This window comes from Carcharodon carcharias, chromosome 22, assembly GCF_017639515.1.
Source record: "Carcharodon carcharias isolate sCarCar2 chromosome 22, sCarCar2.pri, whole genome shotgun sequence".
NCBI classification, from domain to species: domain Eukaryota; kingdom Metazoa; phylum Chordata; class Chondrichthyes; order Lamniformes; family Lamnidae; genus Carcharodon; species Carcharodon carcharias.
In genome coordinates, this window is record NC_054488.1 from 2,147,397 (window position 1) to 2,171,499 (window position 24,103).

At 44.1% G+C, this 24,103-nt stretch overlaps 2 protein-coding genes across 7 annotated transcripts in view; both read left to right on the plus strand.

Moving 5' to 3' along the window:
* LOC121293899 (epsin-3-like) overlaps nucleotides 1–24,103 on the plus strand; it is a 525,584-nt gene that overhangs the window by 369,554 nt on the left and 131,927 nt on the right. The gene's annotated exons all lie outside the window — the stretch shown is intronic.
* LOC121293900 (probable ATP-dependent RNA helicase DDX41) overlaps nucleotides 1–24,103 on the plus strand; it is a 67,822-nt gene that overhangs the window by 8,180 nt on the left and 35,539 nt on the right. Inside the window, 4 exon segments of the mRNA XM_041217351.1 lie at nucleotides 3,340–3,496; nucleotides 4,080–4,154; nucleotides 6,058–6,118; nucleotides 20,169–20,305. Coding sequence (XP_041073285.1) covers nucleotides 3,340–3,496; nucleotides 4,080–4,154; nucleotides 6,058–6,118; nucleotides 20,169–20,305 — 430 coding nt within the window.

Sequence of the window (24,103 nt, forward strand, 5' to 3'; positions counted from 1 at the left end):
GGCCCTGTGTCTCAGGAAGGATGTGCTGGCCCTGGAGAGGGTCCAGAGGAGGTTCACGAGATCGATCCCAGGAATGAAAGGCTTAACATATGAGGAATGTTTGAGACTCTGGGTCTATACTCGATGGAGTTTAGAAGGATGAGGGGGGATCTGATTGAAACTTACAGAATACTGAAAGGCCTGGATAGAGCGGACGTGAGGAAGATGTTTCCATTAGTAGGAGAGACTAGGACCCGAGGGCACAGCCTCAGAGTAAAGGGAAGACCTTTTCGAACAGAGATGAGGAGAAACTTCTTTAGCCAGAGAGTGGTGAATCTATGGAATTCATTGCCACAGAAGGCTGTGGAGGCCAGGTCATTGAGATAGATAGGTTCTTGATTGGTAAGGGGATCAAAGGTTACAGGGAGAAGGTGGGAGAATGGGGTTGAGAAACTTATCAGCCATGATTGAATGGAGGAGCAGACTCGATGGGCTGAATGGCCTAATTTCTGCTCCTACGTCTTATGGTCTTATTCTCATGCAGTGCATTCCAGGTCTAAACTACTCATGCGTTAAAAAAGTGTTTTCCTCAGGTCAGCTTTGATTCTTTGCCACCATCTTGAACCTGTGCCCTTTGGTTTTTGACCTTTCATCAAAGGGAACTGTTTCTCCCTATCTACTCTGACTAGATGCACTGCGATTTTGAACACTGCTGTTAAATCTCCTCTCAACCTTCTCTTCTCTTGGGGCAAAAGCTTCTCCAATCCATCCACATAAATTAAGCTCCCCATCCCTGGAACCATTCTTCTGAATCCTTTTTGCACCCTCTGTAAAGCCTTCATATTCTTGCTAAAATGTGGTGCCCAGAACTGGACACAAGACTCCATTTGAGGCTAAAACAGCGTAGTATAAAGTTTCATCATAACCTCCTTGCTTTTGGAATCTCTGCCTCTATTTATAAAAGCCCACAACCCCATATGTCATCTTAACCATTTTCTCAACATGCCCTGCCACCTTCAACAATTTATGCTGAGTAAATGGGCCTATGCTGTGTCGACTTTACAAGAATGAAAAGTGATCTCGTTGAAACCTACAATATTCTGAAGGGTCTTGACAGGGTAGACCCAGAGGTTGTTTCCCCTTGCTGGGGACTCTAGAAAACGGGGATGCAGTCTCAGGATAAGAGGATAATCATTTAGCACTGAGATGAGAAATTTCTGCACTTAAAGGATTGTGAATCTTTGGAAGTCTCTACCCCAGAGGGTTATGGATGTTCAGTTGTTGAGTATATTCAAAGCTAACAGGGCCATATGATCTCCTGCTCCTATTTCTTACATTGTTGCGTTCTTGTGTTCGGTTAACAGTATGCAGTGCATGGAGTGAAACTTTGGCCTCTTATAGAGCCAGTGTGTTTTTTCTTTATTTGTTCATTGGATGTGGGTTTCACTGGCCCACCTCTAGTTGCCCTTGAGATGGTGGTGGTGAGCTGCCTTCTTGAGCCGCTGCAGTCCATGTGGTGTAGGTACACACACAGTGCTATTAGGAAGGGAGTTCCAGGATTTTGACCCAGCAACAGTGAAAGAACAGCAACATATTTCCAAGTCAGGATGGTGAGTGTCTTGGAGCGGAACTTTCAGGTGGTGGTGTTCCCATCTATCTTGTTCTTCTAGACGGTAGTGGTTGTGGGTTTGGAAGGTGCTGTCTAAGGAGCCTTGGTGAATGCCTGCAGTGCATCTTGTAGATGGTACACACTGCTGCTACTGTGTGTCGGTGGTGGAGGGAGTGAATGTTTGTGGATGTGGTGCTAATCAAGTAGACTGCATTGTCCTGGACAGTGTCCAGCTTCTTGAGTGTTGTGGGAGCTGATGTCCAGGCAAGTGGAGAGTATTTCATCACACTCCTGACTTGTGCCTTGTAGATGGTGGGTAGGCTTTGAGGAGTCAGGAGTTGAGTTACTCATCGCACGATTCCTAGCCTCTGACCTGCTCTTGTAGCCACAGTATTTATATGGCTAGTCCAATTCAGTTTCTGGCCAATGGTAACCTCCAGGATGTTGATAGTGGGGGATTCAGTGGTGGTAATGCCATTGAACATCAAGGGGTGATGGTTAGCTTCTCTCTTGTTGGAGATGGTCATTGCCTGGCACTTGTGTGGTGTGAGTGTTACTTGCCACTTGTCAGTCCAAGCCTGGATAATGTCCAGCTCTTGCTGCATTTGGACATGGACTGCTTCAGTATCTGAGGAGTCGCGAATGTGCTGAACATTGTGCAATCATCGGCGAACATCCCCACTTCTGATGTTTGATGGAGGGAAAGTCATTGATGAAGCAGCTGAAGATGGTTGGGCCGAGGACACTACCCTGAGGAACTCCTGCAGTGATTTCCTGGAGCTAAGATGACTGACCTCTAACAACCACAACCATCTTTCTTTGTGATAGGTATGACTCCAAACAGCGGAGAGTTTTCTCCTGATTCCCATTGACTCCAGTTTTGCTAGGTCACCTTGATGTTACACTTGGCCAAATGCTGCCTTGATGTCAAGGGCAGTCACTCTCACCTCACCTCAGGAGTTCAGCTCTTTTGTCCATGTTTGAACCAAGGCTGTAATGAGGTCAGGAGCTGAGTGGCCCTGGTGGAACCCAAACCGGGCATCAGTGAGCAGGTTATTGCTAAGCAAGTGCCGCTTGATGTCCCCTTCCATTACTTTACTGATGATGGAGAGCAAACTGATGAGTCGGTAATTGGCTGGGTTGGATTTGTCCTGCTTTTTGTGTACAGGACATACCTGGGCAAGTTTCCACATAGCTGGGTAGATGCCAGCGTTGTAGCTGCACTGGAATAGCTTGGCTAGGGTGTGGCAAATTCTGGAGCACAAGTCTTCAGTACTATTGCCGGAATATCGTCAAGGCCCATAGGGTTTGCAGTATCCAGTGCCTTCAGCTGTTTCTTGATATCACGTTGAGTGAATCAAATTGGCTGAAGACTGGCATCTGTGGTGCTGGGGACCTCTGGAGGAGGCCGAGATGGATCATCCACTCGGCACTTATGGCTGAAGATTGTTGCGAATGCTTCAGCCTTGTCTTCTGCACTGATGTACTGGCCTCCTCCATCATTGAGGATGGGGGTATTTTTGGAGCCTCCTCCAGTGAATTGTTTAATTGTCCACCACCAGTTGTGACTGTCACTGCACGTTGATCAGTAAGTGTTTTTTTGGACTGAATTTTGAAGGCTGCGGTGTGGGCCTAAGAATGTATAGATCTGAAATGAATGCTGGGAAAAACCATTGGGTAAAACAACCTCTGTCCAGAAAGATAATGCAATGATTTAACCTGAATCCTGATTGTTCTCTCTGTGTGACCAGATGGAGAAGTTGGTGCGAATACGCAGGAAAGTTGCCTTGGACGATGATCAGGACAGTGGCAGTGACTTCAGAGAGGACGATGGGGATGGCCCACTGGGGCCGCGGTCCAATATCAGCCTGCTGGACCAACACCAGCAGCTGAAGGAGAAGGCGGAAGGTACAGCATTTCTCCCCCAGTAACCATGTCAGGCAGACCCGGAGAACTGTCTATTCCCAGTTATCAGTGAGTGACTTAACATTGAGGACTGTCCAATTGAAGTAGCCCTTTGACAAAATGTGGAATACTGGGCAGACTAACACTCAGTGTGGAATGTGGCCCAGTCTGACATTCAGCCTGGGATATGGGCCAGTCCAACACTGAGCGTGAGACTTGGGCAAGTCTGACAGCATTGGATATGCGGCAGTCCGACATTCCCAGTGGGATATGAGCCACTCAGACTAATACTCAGCATGGGCTATGGGGCAGCCTGACACTCACTGTGAGATATGGGGAAGTCTGAAACAGTTCGGGATATGGGGCTTTCTAACTGACTCACCAAAGGACACGCGATGTGGGGTAATAGGGCAGTTTGAAATTGACCTTTGTAATAGAGGGCAGCCTGACAATTGCTGTGGCAGAATGGGGGATGCTGGGTGGGTTTGATTTGGAACCATTCAGGGTTAAATGTTTATGTTCATGTCTCCTGGTTTTGAATCTGGATTTGCTGCTGGGTGCTCACACTTTGGTTTGTGTTTTGCAGCACGTAAAGAATCTGCAAAAGAGAAACGTCTGAAAGAAGAAGAGAAAATTCTGGAAAGTGTTGCTGAAGGCAGAGGTCAGTTTAACTGTTGTAACTATTGGACAGAGAATGTTACATTGAATCCACAGCATAGTTGATGAGTGGTGGTATCTATGATCCACACCAGCCTCCTTCCATTCTAAATACGTGTCCTCAGCCCTCCCCCTCTATTCCCACCACACCCTCCGTATCTCTCTATTCAAACCCTGCCTTCCAGATCGTTCTGTTTTAACAAAAATAGAAAACTGAAGATGTTTGGGGTCCCTTGGAGCTCCCCTCACAGATGCATGGTGCCCAGGAATTCTAGTTTGAAATAGTTCTGCTTGAATGCATTGAAGACAAACTGCAGGTGATTGACGGAATGTTAGTCAGAAGAATGGCGACCTGATGATGTCCGTATTCTCTGGTGTGATTCACACAAATACGTTTGAAAATCGCTGTCTTTGAATAGATTTGAATTTCGAGAAAATGGGAGACTGCAAGGGACTGGCAAACAGTCTGAGACAGAAGTGGAGAAGGAATAAAAAGTGTGATAGAGTATAAAATGTGGAAAGAACATAATAAACAGGGACAGGAGTCGGCCATTCAGCCCTTCGAGGCTGCTCCACCATTCAATGAGATCATGGCTGATCTTCTACTTCAACCCCATTTTCCTGCACTATCCCCATATCCCTTGATGTTTTTAACATTTAGAAACCTATTGACCTCAGTCTTGAACATACTTAATGCTGAGTCTCCCCAGCCCTTTAGAGAATTCCAAAGATTTACCATCCTCTGAGTGAAGAAATTTCTCCTCAACTCAGTCCTAAATGGCCTGCCCCTTAATCTGAGACTGCTGTCCCCTGTTTCTAGCATGTACCCTGTTGAGCCCTGTAAGAATTTTGTATGTTTGAATGAGATCACTTCTCATTCTTCTGAACTCCAGAGAATAAAGGCACGGTCTATTTAACCTTTCCTTATAGAACAATCCCTTCATCCCAGGAATTAGTTTGGTGATCCGCAGGGGGTATTAAAAAGAGATGTCACTCTCCTCATGAACAATGCACCATTTGCTATAACGCAGAGTCTTAGAGACTAGAAGGTCCCACAGTTATATTTTGTCCGTGCTGCGGTAGTTAATGTCTGATTTAGGTACACCAAAATATCAGCCGGGATTCTTGCCCTTGATTGTCATCCAGTGAGCCCTGCTGTGACAGTGTGGGGGTGCCTGATAAGGATATAGCTCAGACTTGGCAGCGATCTCCGGGTTCACTCCTGAATTGCGTGGCCAAAGCCTGAGAGATGTTGCTGTGTGTGGAGCCATATAATCGTACAGCACATTAGGAGGCCATTCAGCCCATCATGTCCATGTCAGATCTTTTGAAGAGCTATCCAATTAGTCTCACTCCCCTGCTCATTCCCCATAGCTGTGCAAATTTTTCATTTTCAAATATATATATCCAATTCCCTTTCGAAAATTATTCTGGAATCTGCTTGCATTGCAGTTTTAAGGCAGCGCGTTCCAGGTTATAACACAGTGTAAATACATTTCTCCTCATCCGAAATCTGTTTTTTTTTTGCAGATTACCTCAAATCTGTGTCCCCTGCTTTATTACATCATCTTCCCATGAGTTTATTTCACCTTATTTACTCTATTAAAACCCTCTGAGCATCTCTAATAAATGCTCCATCACCTTCACTGCAAGGAAGACAGTCTCCCCTTTGGCACTTTTGCCACCTGACATTGCAGGCAGATTTTCTCTGCTCTGCCCAGACCACAGTTGCTGTGAGTGTTGCTCTGAACATTGATAGCCACTCCTAGGCTTCGATTTCTGGAAAACTCACTTGGCCACCAAGAAAACAATTCTTGTTATGATTGTACCACAGCAAATCATGGGCTCATGCTGAAAGAGAGACATTGGCAAGCTGTGGTCAAACAATGCTTTCATTTCTTTTGTAGCTCTGATGTCTGTGAAGGAAATGGCGAAGGGCATAACCTATGATGACCCAATCAAAACCAGGTCAGTATGAATGCTTCCTGATTGAATTATTCCGGTATTTTCTGTAAAAGATTTGAGAAACTGGTGAAAATGTTGAACTTGCGATGCAAACTACTGTTTAACTTATAAATCAAATATATTGACATTGGTATAAATCAGATCTTTGTGATTACAAACCATGAGGAAAATGTGCCGATAAACAAAGAGCGGAGATGATTTCTATTAGCATTAGGTAAGGAAGATGAGCAAAAATTAGTTAAAGGAAAAGTGAGTTTGACAAATTTAATGAGGGTGTAGTCAATGTGGACATAGATTTCCAGGAAGCTGCTTAAATGTCTTAGAGGATGCTTGTTTCGAACTGCCTCTGCTGCTTCTCCCTACCCCAGTTGGTCCCTCACCCTCATCCTATCCATGTAAGTGCACTATCCCACCTCTGACCCACCTCCCCCCCCCCCCCCCCCCCCCCCAACCCCCTACCAAACACCTGCAGGACTGCCCACTAACCCCCACCTCCCGGCTCCTCAAGGTTCATCCTGTTCCATTGGTTTGGCGTCTGCCTTGCTCCAGCAGGTACATCCATCACATTGGGGAGGCGGTGGCATAGTGGTATTGTCACTGAACTGGTAATCCAGAGACCCAGAGTAATGCTCTGGGGACCCGGGTTCGAATCCCAACACGGCAGATAGTGGAATTTGAATTCAATAAATGTCCGGAATTAAAAGTCTGTTGATGACTGTGAAACCATTGTCGACTGGTTCACTAATGTCCTTTAGGGAAGGAAATCTACTGTCTATATGTGACTCCAGTAATGTGGTTGACTCTTAAAAGTGCCCTTTGAACAAGGGCATTTAGGGATGGGCAATAAATGCCCATGAACGAATTAAAAAAACACAGCGGGTATCTCCACTTTACAGGCGGTATTCAGCTGCCCCAATTGCAACACTGTCATGTCAAACCAAAGACAGGACTTGACACAATTGCTGCAGCCCTTCCAATCTCCTCATTTTAACATGTATGTTAACACGTGCCCTGTGTAGTTGGAATACTGAAAATATGACCATGTGACACTGTTCATATGTCAGTATGGTGTTGAGCAGAGAATTGTGTAGCCCTAAGCATGTGAATATAGTTCTAGGAGTTAATAAAGACTTAGTTAACCTACGGAAGACTACAGAGACTTCATTAAGACATTCAGAGCTGTAACATCTCACAGTATGGCGACAGCAAGGGGATAAAAACCCAGAACCTCGCTAAAATGCAGAGACAAACTGAAATGCTCATAAACGGATCGAGAACCAGTTTTAAAGTGTTTTGCAAAAGAAGCAAATGCAAGGTGAGGAAAAACTTTTTCACACAGCAAGTTTGGAAGGCACTGCCTGGGAGTGTGTGGGAGGCAGGATCAATTGAGGCATTCAAGAGGGCATTGGATGATTATCTAAATAGAAACAATGTGCAGGGTTATGGGGGAAAAGGCAGGAGATTGGCACTAAGTTAAAATGCTCAGAGAGCCGGTGCAGCCACGATGGCTGAATGGCCTCCTTCTACACCGTAACGATTCTGTGAATTTGCACGTAGACTGGGTTAACCAAATTAGCACTAACGCTGTGGAGGAGGAATTCCTGGAGTGTGTACAAGATAGGTTTCTGGAGCAGTACATTGAGGAGCCAATTAGTTTGGCTATTTTTGATTTAGTGTTCTGTAATGAGAAAGGTCTAATTAATAACCTTGCTGTAAAGGAGCCTTTGGGAAATAGTGACCATAATATGATGGAATTTTGCATTAAGTTTGAATGCAATATAGTTCATTCTGAAATAGTGTCTTAAATCTGAAGAAAGGAAATGATGAAGGTGTGAGGTGCAAGTTGGCTATGGTGGATTGGAAAAATAGATCAAAAGATTTGACAGGTAATGGCTAGTACTTAAAGAAATACTACACGGCCTAAAACAGATATACATTCCTCTAAGGCATAAACACTCAGGGAAAGGTAAATCAACAATGATTAATGAAAGAAGTTAAAGATTGCATTAGATCAAAGGAAGTGGCTTATAAGGATGCAAGAAAAAGTGGTCAAGCGGAAGATTGGGAGCAGTTTAGAACCCAGCAAAGGAGGACCAAGAAACTGATTAAGAAAGGGAAAAGAGAATATGAATGCAAACTAATGAGGAACATAAAGGTAGACTGTAAGAGCTTCTTTAGGCACTTGAAAAGGAAAAGATTAGCTAGGACAAATGTGGGCCCATTGTAGGTGGTGACAGGAGAATTTATATTGGAGAATAAGGAAATGGCAGAGAAACTAAACACATTTTGTGTCTGTCTTCATGGAAAAAGATACGGAAAATCTCTCTTAAATGCTGGGTGACCAAGGGACTTGTGAAACTGAGGAAATAAAAGAAAGAGGTAGCACTTGAAATGTTAACTAGATTGAAGGTTGATTGCATTGGAAGATGTAGAATCCATATGAGTGGAGGTAAGAAATAACAAGGGGAAGAAGACACTGGTGGGAGTAGTCTATAGGGCCCCTAACAATAGCTATACTTTAGGACAGAGAATAAATCCGGATATAATGAGGGCATGTATAAAAGGCAGTACATTAACCGCGGGTAACTTTAATCTTCATGTATTGGGAAAATCAAATGGGCAGAGGTGGCCATGAACAATAATTTATAGAGTATATTCGGGACAGTTTCCAAGAGCAATATGTTGTGGATCCGACCACGGATCAGGTTATTTTGGATCTGGTAATGTGTAATGAGGCAGGTTTAATAAATGATCTCAGAGTAAAAGATCCCCTAGGAAACAGTGACCATAACATGGTAGAACTTAGCATTCAGTTTGAGATTGAGAAACTCGGGTTGAAAACAACTGTGCTAAACTTAAATAAGGGTAATTACAAAGGTATGAGGGCAGATTTGGCTGGAGTGGACTGGGAAAGGAGTTTAGCAGAAAAGACAGTTCATGAACAATGGCAAACATTTAAGAAATAGTTCATGACTCACAACAAAGAGATATCCCAGTGAGAAAGAAGGATTCTAGGGAGAGGATAAACCAACCATGGTTAACCAAGGAAGTTAAGAATAGTATCAAATTGAAAGAAAAAACATACAATGTGGCAAAGATTAGTGGATGCCAGAGGATTGGGAAAGTTTTAAAAACCAACAAAAGATGACAAAAAAATAAAGAGGGAGAAATTAAACTTTGAGGGTAAACTGGCAAGTAATATAAAAACGGACAGTAAGAGCTTCTTTAAATATAGAAAAAGGAAGAGAGAGGCCAAAGTGAACATTGGGCCCTTAGAGAATGAGGCTGGGGAAATAATAATGGAGAACCAGGAAATGGCAGAGGAGTGGAATAAATACATCAGTCTTCACGGTAGAAAACATCATTAGCATTCCAAAAATATTAAATAATCAAGAGGCAAAAGAGGGGGAGGAAATAAATATAATAACTATCACTAGAGAAAAAATACTAGGGAAGCTAATGGGACTCAAGGCTGATAAGCCCCCTGGACCTGATGGGTTGCATCCTAGGATATTAAAGGAAGTAGCTACAGGGATAGTAGATGCACTGTTAGTAATCTTCCAAGAATCCTCAGATTCTGGAGAAGTCCCAGAAGATTGGAAAACTGCTAATGTAATGCCCTTATTCAAAAAGCGGGGGAGACAAAAACAAGTAACTATAGCCAGTTATCTTAACATCCATCATTGGGAAAATGTTGGAGTCTGTTATAAAGGATGTAATAAGACCATAAGACCATAAAACATAGGAGCAGAAATTAGGCCATTCGGCCCATCGAGTCTGCTCCACCATTCAATCATGGCTGATAAGTTTCTCAACCCCATTCTCCCGCCTTCTCCCCGTAATCTTTGATCCCCTTACCAATCAGAACCTTTCTATCTCGGTCTTAAATCACTCAATGACCTGGCCTCCACAGTCTTCTGTGGCAATGAATTCCATAGATTCACCACTCTCTGGCTAAAGAAGTTTCTCCTCATCTCTGATCTAAAAGGTCTTCCCTTTACTCTGAGGCTGTGCCCTCGGGTCCTAGTCTCTCCTAATGGAAACATCTTCCCCAAGTCCACTCTATCCAGGCCTTTCAGTATTCTGTAAGTTTCAATCAGATCCCCCCTCATCCTTCTAAACTCCATCGAGTATAGACCCAGAGTCCTCAAACGTTCCTCATATGTTAAGCCTTTCATTCCTGGGATCGTTCTCGTGAACCTCCTCTGGACCCTCTCCAGGGTCAGAATATCCTTCCTGAGATATGGGGCCCAAAATTGCTCACAATATTCTAAATGTGGTCTGACCAGAGCCTTATAAAGCCTCAGCAGCACATCCCTGCTTTTATATTCTAGTCCTCTCGAAATAAATGCCAACATTGCATTTGCCTTCCTAACTACCGACTCAACCTGCAAGTTAACCTTAAGAGAATCCTGGACTAGGACTCCCAAGTCCCATTGCACTCCAGATTTCTGAATTCTCTCCGCATATAGAAAATAGTCTATGCCTCTATTCTTCCTACCAAAGTGCATGACCTCACAATTCCCCACGTTGTATTCCATCTGCCACTTCTCCTAACCTGTCCAAATCCTTCTGCAGCCTCCCCACCTCCTCAATACTACCTGTCCCTCCACCTATCTTTAACAGCAGAGCATTTAGCATAATATAATCAAGCAGAGTTAGCATGGCTTCATGAAGGGGAAATCCTGCCTGACAAATTTATTAGAATTCTTTGAGGAGGTAACAAGCAGGATAGATAAAGGGCAACCAGTAGATGTAAAATATTTGGATTTCTAAAACGTGTTCGATAAGGTACCACACATAAGGCTACTTAAGATAAGAGCCCATGGTGTTGGGGGTAGTGTATTACCATGGATAGAGGATTGACTAACTAATATAAGACAGATAGTTGGGAGAAGGGGGGGATTTTCAGGATGGCAGCCTGTAACTAATGGAGTGCCACAGGGATCAGTGCCGAGGCCACAATTATTTACAATATATATCAATGATTTAGATGAGGGAAGTGAATGTACTATTGCCAAATTTACAGATGATACAAAAATAGGTGGAAAGGTAAGTGTTGAGGATGAGACAAAGAGTCTACAGAGGGATATAGACAGGTTAATTGAGTGGGCAAAAACTTGACAGATGGAATATAATGTGGGAAAATGTTAGTTATGCATTTTGGCAGGAAGAATAGAGGAGCTGAATATTATTTAAATGGAGAAAGACTTTGGAAAGATTTAGAAGTCCTCGTGCATGAATCCCAAAAAGCTACAAACAAGTTCAACAGATAATAGGGAACGCAAATGAAATGTTGGCCTTTATTTCAAACAGAATGGAGTATGAAAATAGGGAAGTCGTGCTATAACTATACAAGGCACTAGTTAGATCACACCTAGAATACAGAACAGTTTCGGTCCCCTTATCTTAGGAAAGATATACCGGCATTGGAGGCAGTCCAAAAGGAAGGTGCTCTCGGTTGATTCCAGGTATGGAGGGATTTTCTTATGAGGAGCGGTTGAGTAGGTTAGGCCTGTACTCATTGGAGTTTAGAAGAATGAGAGGCGACCTTATTGAAACATATAAGATTCTTAGGGGGCTTGAGAGGGTAGATGCTGAAAGGTTGTTTCTCCTTGTGGGAGAGTCTAGGAACTGTGGTTAGGATGATCATCAGGAGATCAGGGTGTTTTACTAGGACTTGGGCCTCTTGAGGAGATTCCAGTTCAGTGTCCGGCACAGACACTAGCACAGCTGGGGTGTTCCAATTTCTGTTGCTAGGTGCTTCAGGTTGACCCGCAACAGGTGGGCAGTCTGCTCCTGAACTTGGTCAGCCTTTCTGTGCCTGGATGATAGGAAGGTGGCCTTCTGGAAGAGGCCTCTCCTGCATCCATACCAGGTAGGCCACAGTGCTGTAGTCTGGGGGCTTGTTGGGATCAGTTTAAATGCAGTGGACAATCCGGTCAGGTTGTCATGCAATTCTGCATTAGGGTGGGTGAGTCTGGGGTCCAGTCTGGTTGGAACCCCTCTGCTGGTCAGTTGGGTAGGAGGCTCCATGTCATTTGGGACACTACAGTCCTCTGGTGGAGGGTCAGCTTTCCCTGTACCTCCTGGTGGCTTTTCAACTAAGTGAGGCATTACCCTCACTCCTTCTCGACCATATTGGGAGCTTTCCCGGTCCTCATTTAAATTTGTCATAAAGCTGTCAGCTAAACCATTCATTGGCTTCCTAGCTGGGCCTTTGGCTTTGGAGTCACATCCCCTGGATCACCAGTGCCTTCAAATGGAGGTGCAGCTCCAGCTACACGCTTTGTGGCTTTTCGACTGGGGAAGGCATCTCACTCCCTATCTGCTCATTGGTTTGGAAACTCCTTTTGTCCCTATTTAATGTTGGAAAGAAGGTTTCTGCCAGCCACACTTCAGGCTATTCCCTAACCTTTTCCTTTTCAGGTTTAAAAGCTTGTCTTCCTTCAGGTTCTTCAACTATGTGTGGCATCTCCCTCACTGTCTTTCTTTGCTCTGGGGCTTCACTGGGGTTAATGGGTGGGGTTGGGGGGGTGGGGTTGGGGGGTTGGGGTTGGGGGGGTGGGGTTGGTGGGGTTGGGGGTTGGCAGGGGAGGTGGCCAGGGGGTTAGGTCCCTCTAACATCGGGAACTGAGTGACCCCTGTGTCCCAGAGCAGTACAATGGACTTGCTCACATCCTGGGACGGGTAGCGGGACACTGTTCCTGAAAGGACAAAACTCCGGAAGCTCTCCTGGAGTTTGTGTGGCTCAGGAACACACAGTGCCATCCAGGGGTAAGTTTCTGTCGCGAGAGTGTCTGCTGTGTTGCACTACCCACTGGGGCGTTTTTTAGGGCCTAGTCATATGGAGCCCTATCAGCCCAACAGGCCTCCCCTGTAATCTCCAGCATTCAGGCTTATTTATTGCAATGAAAACACACTGGACTCCGGGGGTTCTCCTTTCGGGCTGCAGGAGAGTTTCTTGCCCCTTCCTTTGTGTTTTCTTTCCTGGGTGGAGAGTCTTTTCTATCTAGATCGTCCTGCTTATCTTTCCAGTGCTCATGGTTTAGAAAGGGTCTGCCTGAGTGTCCAGGCCTATGGATGAGAGCACGGCTGTCTGCTGTGATGGCTGAATCCCTAACTGGGAGAATTCTCTGCTCCTTTAAGGGCATCTGCAGGTTGGAGGCTAAACAACTTTGAATTCCTCCAACAATGCCAACTGTCACAGCCACTTATCCATTGGTCGAATATGATTTGTTTCAACCATTCAAGCTCGATGTAGGTTTGTGTGGGCTTTCTCCGGGCATTCCAAAATTGCTGGCAATGTGCCAGCAGGACTAACATAGTCACTTAGGATGGCAGCCTTGGTCTGCTCACAATTCATCGACATCAGGTGTCAGCATGGAGTAGACCTCTCAGGCTCTCCCCAACAGCTGCTTTTGAATTTAAAATGTCCAGATATCCTTCTCCTGTGTTCCCTTTTTTCTTTCTCCTTCTTGTCCCCTTGCTCACTCTCTTTATCTTTCCTGTTCCTTCTCCTGAAATTCCAGCTGCAATTTGCGTTTTTCCAGTTCGAACTTGGTGGGGGGTGGGGGCTGCGGGAGGTGTGGAGGGAGATTTGGAGTCATAGTTGAGCTTTATGTCTAACTGCTCTATCGGTAACATGAGATCCAAATGTTCTACCAACAACTGGATCAGTTCACTTTTCATCACTTTACTGGGCAATTTTAACTGTACCCCCTGAGCTACGGCTTTAGTTGTTCTGTGCTAAGGGCCTGTAAAGTTTCACTGTTCAAATTCCCTTATTTGAACCACATCTGGGAATCAAAAGTTGCTATTTTCTTAGCATTGGGGAAAAGGAATTTGCTGTGTTAAGTTACTGTGTTTTAAAGTTTGTTCCATGCACCGAGATTTCCCCTTTTGGTTTCCAATTGGCTCTTTTATGTCTTAACTTGGATTCTCGTCAAATTCAAATGGGTGATCCTGAATTTGAGCTCCCAATTTCTGTTACAGACAGGCTGTTAATTTAAACAGCCCTGATTCCTCCTCTTGTTACTTGTCCGTAAACAGAAAGGTGTTTTTTTTAATTCATGCATGGGATGTGGGCTTCGGCTAGGCCAGCATTTATTGCCCATTCCTAATTGCCCTTGAGAAGGTGGTGGTGAGCTGTCTTCTTGAACCGCTGCAGTCCACGTGGTGTAGGTACACCCACAGTGCTGTTAGGGAAGGAGTTCCAGGATTTTGACCCAGTGACATTGAAGGGACAGCGATATATTTCCAAGTCAGGATGGTGAATGGCTTGGGGGGGAACTTCCAGGTGGTGGTGTTCCCATGTCTCTGCTGCCCTTGTCCTTCTAGATAGTAGTGGTCATGGGTTTGGAAGGTTCCGTTGAAGGAGCCTTGGTGAATTCCTGCAGTGCATCTTGTAGATGGTAGACGCTGTTGCTACTGTGCGTTGGTGGTGGAGGGAGTGAATGTTTGTGGATATGGTGCCAATCAAACAGTGTCAAGCTTTTTAGGTGTTCTGGGAGCTGCACTCATCCAGGCAAGTGGGGAATATTCCATCACAATCCTCACCTGTGCCTTGTAGATGGTGGACAGGCTTTGGGAGTCAGGTGGTGAGTTACTCATCGCAGTATTCCCAGCTTCTGCTTTTGTAGCCACAGTATTTATATGGCTAGTCCTGTTCAGTTTCTGGTCAATGGTAACCCCCAGGATGTTGATAGTCGGGGATTCAGTAATGGTAATGCCATTGAATGTCAAGGCGTGATGGTTAGATTCTCTCTTGTTGGGGATGGTCATTGCCTGGCACTTGTGTGGCATGAATGTTACTTGCCACTGTCAACCCAAGCCTGGATATTGTCCAGGTCTTGCTGCATTTGGACATGGACTGCTTCAGTATCTGAGGAGTTGCAAATGGTGCTGAACATTGTGCAATCATCAGTGAACATCCCCACTTCTGACCTTATGATGGAAGGAAGGTCATTGATGAAGCAGCTGAAGATAGTTGGGTCTAGGACACTACCCTGAGGAACTCCTGCAGTGATGTCCTGGAGCTGAGATGACTGACCTCCAACAACCACAGCCATCTTCCTTTGTGCTCAGTATGATTCCAATCAGACGAGAGTTTTCTCCCTGATTCCCATTGACTCCAGTTTTGCTAGGGCTCCTTGATGCCACACTCGGTTAAATGCTGCCTTGATGTCAAGGGCAGTCACTCTCATCTCCCTTGATTTGCTTCCCCCTTTATAATTGGTGGCGTATTTCCCAACACCTCGGTTTCGGTGTGATCTAATTTCTGTTAACCTCACAGCAAACTCGTGAAAGGATGAACTCTACAGGTTAGTTTATTTGCATACACTCAGATGTGGCAGGAGGGTCACAACATAGCCCCCCTGTGGCACTCATACAGTAAAGGAGGGATGGAGAAACAAAAGCTTTACAGGGCAAAGGCCACAGAGAAAATAATTATTGTTTCACGCAGGTTCAGAATCCAGACCCAAAGTCCAGTGAGGTATTCGTTCATAGAGGTCAGCAAGCTGAAAACAGATGCTATATAATTCACCTTTCTAGTAGAATTGACTTCCACAATGAGATAGGCACATGGAGTTGAATCATTCTTATAGGCAATGGTATAGATGTTCCAGTAGCAATAGTGTAGATGGGGTATTCAAACCTGGGCAGTGCCTCTTCGCTGTGCTGTTGCTAGTTAGATGGTAAAATGGCAGACTGAGCTTTTCAGTTTCACGAGGCAATATTACTGGATCCACAAGCTAGGCCCATGTCACATGACTCCTTCCTCTCCACATAGTCTCTGACGTGTGATGTGTATCCCTCCTCTGGCTCCCCAAGAGGATTAAATGTCCCAGCCATTAAGAATTAAAAGGAAGGTTGTTCTAGCAGACTAGTAGACTATGGTTGGCCAGCCTGGGTTCTGAAAAACAGATGGTCTTTGCATAGTTCTCTTTGAATTTGCTCTCTTCAGTGCATAGGGAGGTTGTTCGGGTCTCTTCAGAGATAATGAAATGCAGGTTTCTTTGATACTGCCATGTAGCTCCTTTTATCCAAGAGTCACAGACAGACATAGCTTCAGCCATTTTTCAAACGTCTTTGTCCATTTAAAAAATTTTTACAAATAGCCATGAGGATATCCAAATATATTTTATAAAAATATATCGTGTGAGATCTTAGTCCCGTTACACTAGCTTCTGTTTTAATAAATTTGTACAGAGCATAAGCATAATATTAAGCCACGAGTTTTCTTACGGGCAGGAGAGAGGCAAATTGAATTTCTTTATCCACTCACCGCCTGCTGTAAGCAGGTGTTTTTGAATTATTTTTAAAGTAGGCTGCAGCGTGTTTCCCCAAACCCTCAGTTTGTGAGGCCCGATTGTTTTATAGGTAACATGCAGCAAAATCTTTTTATGATTAACTCAGAAGGTGTTTGCAAACTCACAATCACATACTCATGTATACCGTAAGGATGTACAAAAGTGGATGTTTTTCCAACAATGGACAACAACAGTAAAAGAACCACAGAAATAAATATTAGTTCATGTGATTTTCAGAGTGTAGACAGTGAAAGTCCAGAGGGAGTTTCTTTTGCGATGGAGTTTAGTTCAGATGAATCCTTAGTTGAAGACAACAGTGTGAAAGTCCTTTTTCAGTGAAGGATGATAATGCACAAGGCGATTTCTGTGCTTAGACTACTTGCCAGGCCTTGATCAGAGACAGACTTTGAAGAATTGAAACACAGCGACCAGCTGCTTGGTCAGCTGGGGGACCTGCTATAGGCCTGTTCGATTAGTTGGTAATTCAGCAGACTGAGGGTTTCTCAGTTCTCAAAGGAATATAGAGATTTCAAAATGGTCACTTCTTTCTTTCTTACCTTTTTACCTTCTTTCTTTACAATGATTTCAAAAGGGATGTTTATCTAGTGTCTAAGACTGGCTCTGGTTTCAGGGTTGATAATGTCCCAGCCATTAGTTTTTGTAAGTGTAGCCAGCCATGCTGAGGATCCTGTGTTGGGGAACCTTGTCTGGACAAGCCCTCTGACTCCTCTACAGGGGTAAGCTTAAAAAGATGCGAATGATATCCATTGTTCCTCAATAATCCCCCTTTGAAATGAACCTTGACAGTTCCAAATGCAAGATGGGTCTGTTAACACCTTGGCAAGATTAATGAGTTTCGATCCCTGTAATTCCCCTGGTTATGTGAATGCAATGTCCTTGCGAGATTCCACAATGATGAGAGGAGGATTCTTTTGGTTTTTGTAACTCCTGTTGGAAGCTTCCAGAACAAAGGGCTAATCTTGTGGTCATGTGACTTATTAAATCATTCATTCTCTTTTAACATAATTTTGAGAAATTAGGTTTAACCTCCAGGCAGTAACCTCTCACCCTTTCTTACTGACTGTATCTCCACTGATGTTAATCCAGCTCCCTCACACTGTCACTCAGTAAATCCTCTCCCCCCTAGTGCCCTGAGTTACTGACTGAATCGCTACTGATGCTAATCCAGCTCCCTCACACTGTCACTCAGTAACCCCTCTCCCCCCTAGTGCCCTGAGTTACTGACTGAATCGCTACTGATGCTAATCCAGCTCCCTCACACTGTCACTCAGTAACCTCTCTGCCCTCCAGCACCCTGTAAACTGATTGCATCTCTATTGATGTCAATCCAGTCTCCTTAGGCTACTTATAACCTCTCTCCCAGTGCCCTTTGCTAATGACAATCTTTGCTGATGTTGAGCCAGCTCCCTCACAATGTAAGGTTATCACTGCTGAGGGTGCATTCATTTAAGATGGTTGCTTGGAGGGTGAGGAGAGATTTCTTTTTGTAGATGGTTTTGTTTGTGTGGAGTAGATGAGGCAGAGACCATTGACCACTACCTCCTAGACCCAATTGTGGATGATTGCATCGGTGTGATGATTTTGATGGAAATGTGTCTTTCGAGTGGCAACACCAGAATTTCTTCTCAGCGCCTGTGAATGAAGTGCCTTGAGATGTTTCTCTTGCTAAAGATATTATAGAAATGTAAGTTGTTACTACAGCTTTAAGGGGAAAATTGGAATCACACATAAAGGAGAGGAAGATATGGGGAGATATTTTTATATTGCTGTAACTGAGAGCCACAGATACAATGGGGCCCTTTTGTGCTGTAAAAGTTTGTTGTTGTATGGTTCTTGGCAACACATTATTGTCCTCAGAGCTTCAGATAGTTTGTAACTGTTTCAAACTGTCCATTCTGGTAAACCGCCTGAATTGTACAATTGTACCCGAACATATGAATTAGGAGCAAGAGTAGGCAACTCGGCCCTTTGAGCCTACTTCACTATTCAATAAAATCATCGCTGATCTGATTGTGACCTCAGCTCCCCATTCCGCTTACTGCCTGAGAGCGTTTGACTCCCTTGTTAGTCAAGAGTCTATCTAATTCAGCCTTAAAAATATTCAACAACCCTGTCTCCATTTATCTCCGGGGAAGAGAGTTCCAAAGACACACAACCCTCTGAGAGAAAAAAATTCTTTTCATCTCCATCTTAATTGGGAGACTCCTTATCCTTAAACCGTGTCCCCTAGTTCTAGTCTGTCCCACAAGGAGAAACATCCTCCCAGCATCCATCCTGTCAAGACCCCTCAGGATCTTATATGTTCCAATAAGATCACCTCATTCTTCTAAACTCCAATGGATACAGGCCCAGCCTGTCCAGCCTTTCCTCATAAGTTTACCCCCCTCGTCCAAGGTATCAGTCAAGTGAACCTTCGCTGAACTGCTTCTAATGTATTTATATCCTTTCTTAAATAAGGAGGCCAAACCTGTACACATTACTGCAGATGTGGTCTCACCAATGCCCCAAACAACTGTGGTAAAACATCCCTACTTTTATGTTCCATTCCCCTGCAATAAATGACAACATTTCATTTGCCTTTGTAACCACTTACTGTATCTGCATACTAATGTTTTGTGATTCATGTACCAGGACACCCAGATCCTTCTGTACCTCAGAGTTCCATCATCTCCATTTAAATAATACACTCCTTTTCTATTCTTCCTGCCAAAGTGACAAGTTCACATTTTCACACATTATACTCCATCTGATAAATTTTTGCCCACTCACCTAATCTATCTATGTGCCTTTGCAGACTCCTTATGTCCTCTTCACATCTTACTTTCCTATCTATCTTTGTGCCATCAGCAAATTTAGCAACCATGTAGTCAGTCCCTTCATCCAAGTCATTGATATAAATTGTAAATAGTTGAGTCCCCAGCACTGATGCCTGTGGCACACCATTCATAACATCTTGTCAACCTGAAAATTACTAATTTATGCCTACTCACTATTTCCTGCCAGTTAACCAATCTTCTATCTGCAGCACAAGCTCTTGTTTTGCACAGTAACCTTTGATGTGGCATTTTGTCAAATGCCTTCAGGAAATCTAAGTACAGCACATTTACAGATTCCCTTTTATCCACATTTCTGGTTACTTCCTCAAAGAATTCCAATAAATTAGTCAAACATGATTTCCCTTTCACAAAACCATGTTGACTCTGCCCTGAGATTTTCCTAATGCCCAGCTATAACTTCCTGAACGATAGATTCCAGTAATTTCCCAGTGACAGATGCTAAGTTAATTGGCCTGTAGTTTCCTGCTTTCTGATTCCCTCTTTCTTGAATAGAGGATTCACATTTTCTATTTTCCAATCTGCTGGAACCTTTCCAGAATCTAGGGAATTTTGGAAAATGAAAATGAAGCATCTACTATCTCAGCAGCCGCTTCTTTTAAGACTCTAGGATGAAGCCCATCAGGACCTGGGACTTGTCAGCTTTTAGTTCTAATCATTTTCTTAGTACCCTTTCCCTGGTGATTGTAATTGTTTTAAATTCTTCCCTCCCCCCTTTCACCATCTGATCCACAATTATTTCTGGGATGTTATTTGTATCTTGTACAGTGAAGACAGATGCAAAACAGACACGTAGCATTGTGTTGTTGTGAGGGAATAAGCGTTTGATGATTGAACTGCCCAACTGAAGCTGTTGTAACCACTTATGCGGGTGTTTCTTTGCAGCTGGAACCCACCGCGGTATATACGCAACATGCCCGAAGCTCGCAATGAGCGTGTGCGCAGGAAATACCACATCCTCGTGGAGGGGGAGGGTTTGCCGTGTCCCGTCAAACATTTCAAGGAAATGAAGTTTCCAGCAGGTAAGAGCGATTGAAGCATGTGGGAGGAGGCACAGGGCTCGGGTCCTGGCAGCAGGATGGGTAGAGCTCGTGGTGGGAGGGGGCAGAGGGGCCAAGCTCTTGCTGTGGGAGGACAGGGGTCAAATGGGGGCGGGGTTCAAACCCTAGTTGGGATGTGGAATAGGGGCCGAGCCTGCGGTGGGAACAGGGACTGAGTCTTTTACAACCTCAGGATGTCTGTAACTTTTCAGCCAATGAAGTAGTTTTGTAGTGTAGTCACTGTTGTAACGTAGGAGGACATGTACATAAGAACATAAGACATATACAAATATACAGAATGTTACAATTATGAAGTTTATAATGTTTTCTATTTTGGGACTTTGTAATTTAGGATAAAATAAAGGTGTCATGTGATCTGTTCTGTAGTCTGCCTGTTTGGAGATTAATGGGGGCCCAGATTGCTTTACTGAGAAGAAGATGCATGGTGTTTATGCTTGGAGATAATGGCAGCAGCCTGTGTGCTAACAGTGGATAGACTGAGGGTCTCCGAAGTCCCAGAAAACTGTTGAGAATGTTGTGTTGTAATCAGTCATGCTTTAAACTGGCCATTTAGTTCCAAGATGAAAGGGAGTTCGGCTCTCAAGGATAGTTAATCACCATCTCTACCTAAATACAAGGACCATGTGACCCATGTTACCTTGGTGATGGGCTTTGAGATGGGAAGGATATAGGGGAAGCCATGATGATATTGAGTTACAGGCTTGCCTAAAGTATTACTGAATATCACAGATAGGCTTGTCTGCCGGTGTCCGGGGAGAGAAAGAGAGAGAGCAGCTAGAGGCTGAAAGTCCTTGTGGTTCATTGTGCCAGAATGTGGGTGGAAGCTCACCCTTGAATTGAAAAGACCAAATTAGTGAGGAGTTAAAATGAAGCTGGAGGATTTTTCTAGCTTGCATTAGAGGAAGGATCACCAGTAATACACTCACCGTGAAGGAGGGTTCTGAGATTAGAAGTTACCAAGCTGGGAAAGGAAAAGAACAGAAATAAACCCTCGGGAGATAAGAATCATCTTGGATTGATCTGAGAATTGAATGCCTGCTTAAAGGACAATGTAACATATACCTGATAGTGAGTTTTTCAGTTCTGTCAAAAGTTTTGTTCCGTGGTTTAAAGTATAAGTTACCTACAAAGATAGTGTTTAACCACTAGTGCTTTTAGTCTTTTGTTAAAAGTAAATACCTTAAAACTTGAAATCTTGTCATCACATCCTTTCAGCTATTACCTGGAAGTTCAAATTTATTTTTGAAAGTTATCAGCCTCTGCAGGAAGCATAGCAGTATGATTGTATAACATACCAAAACTGTGCATAGTACTGTAGGTGTGGTCTTACCAGTTGTACAGTTGTAATTAGACTTTCCTACTTTTATGTTCCATCCCCATGCAATAAAGGCCCAGATTCTATTTGCCTTACTAATTACCTGCTGTACCTGCATACTAACTTTTTCATGGCAACCAGTTTGTGCACAGCAAGGTCCACAAACAGCAATGCAATAATTACTAGATAATCTGTTTTTAGTGATGTCGATCGAAGGATACATGTTATCCTGGAAACCAAAGAGAGCTGCTCTTTTTCATATTGAGCCTTGGGACCTTGTATATCCACCTAAGACAGGCCTTGATTTAGCATCTTGATGAGTTTTGTCACTTCTTAACAATTTAGAAAACAAACACACACACCAATCTGCTTCTGAACCCCCAGGTTCCTATGTAAAACTAGAAGATTCCTTTTTTTCCTATGCCAGGGGGCAATACATCCGGGACTTAGCACATCCTACTGGCAGGGTTTTTATATAGCACGTCTTTGTAACTAAAATGTCCTTTTACAAAAAAGCATAAACGTTAAACACAAATATCACACATCTCATCCAAAAGGTGGCATTCCTGACAGTGCATCACTCCCTCTGAGTTGGATTGTTGTCCTGGATTTTTGTGCTCAAGCTCTGGAGTGGGACTTGAACTGCGAGGGTGCTAACCCCTGAGCCACAGCTAAGCTGTAACTGCACAGACGTTGTATAAAGTGACAATACTCGGATAAAACTGAAATTCCAGGTGTCTGGTTCCCACTGCTTACATCGTGCTGCTTTATCCTAGACTGCTGTCTATTGCAAATGGTGCTAACCATTAGTTATCAACATGGGTGGCATTTATACAGGCTTTGTGTACACTATTATTTCAGATAGTTAAGCAGCTGTTCAAATGTGATTTGTTAAAATGTTATCGGCATTCCGTAGGGATCGCTCCCTCCGGGACACCCTGGTCCACTCCTCCATCACCCCCTACTCCTCAACCCCCTCCTATGGCACCACCCCATGCCCACGCAAAAGATGCAACACCTGCCCCTTCACTTCCTCTCTCCTCACCGTCCAAGGACCCAAACACTCCTTTCAAGTGAAGCAGCATTTCACTTGCATTTCCCCCAACTTAGTCTATTGCATTCGTTGCTCCCAATGTGATCTCCTCTACATTGGAGAGACCAAACGTAAACTGGGCGACTGCTTTGCAGAACACGTGCGGTCTGTCCGCAAGAATGACCCAAACCTCCCTGTCGCTTGCCATTTCAACACTCCACCCTGCTCTCTTGCCCACATGTCTGTCCTTGGCTTGCTGCATTGTTCCAGTGAAGCCCAACACAAACTGGAGGAACAGCACCTCATCTTCCGACTAGGCACTTTACAGCCTTCCAGACTGAATATTGAATTCAACAACTTTAGGTCGTGAGCTCCCTCCCCCATCCCCACCCCCTTTCTGTTTCCCCCTTCCTTTTTTTTCCAATAAATTATAAAGATTTTCCTTTTCCCACCTATTTCCATTATTAAAAAAAAATAAATTAAAAAAAAAACACCCCCACTAGAGCTATACCTTGAGTGCCCTACCATCCATTTTTAATTAGCACATTCGTTTAGATAACATCACCAACTTTAACTTTAACACCTATGTGTTCTATTGTACTATTGTCGTTGACATCTTTTGATGATCTGCTTCTATCACTGCTTGTTTGTCCCTACAACCACACCCCCCTCTCCACCTCTCTCTCTCTCTATCTCTCCGCCCCCCACACACACACCTTAAACCAGCTTATATTTCAACTCTTTCTTGGACTCGAACTCAAGTTCTGTCGAAGGGTCACGAGGACTCGAAATGTCAACTCTTTTCTTCTCCGCTGATGCTGCCAGACCTGCTGAGTTTTTCCAGGTAATTCTGTTTTTGTTTTGGATTTCCAGCATCCGCAGTTTTTTTGTTTTTATCTCTGTGTTTAATTGACTGCCACTGCTCTTCAAGAAATGCCTACCTCCTTGAAGAAGTTCTGTTCCTCTCTGCGACAAGATTTCCGTATCTCTCTGTTGCCTTGCTCATCTTCCTTGCTTTCCATTTCCCTCCTGGTGTTTGACAAGGTGTTTACTAAAACCCACTTTCACAGCCATATCTCCTTTCTCAGTGACTGTCTCCGTCTCTGACTTACCCCACGTGGACTTCAACTGAAATTCCACCCCTCATGTTTTGAACCCACCCAGGATTACAGGTATCTCCGGGACATAAAACGTTTCTCGGACTGCTGTTCCCGTCACATTCTGAAATCCACACTCAGAGCCATGCGCCGCCATATGAACACACTCAACCTCTCCCTCCAGCAGCACCGCCGTACCCTTTTTCAAAGCTGCGCGTGCCCCCAGTTTCATTTTATCCTTCGGCTCATCCGACGCCTCAACAAGAAACTTTTTCTCTTTCTCTCAAGTGCTAAGGAACGCAAGCTGCAACAAC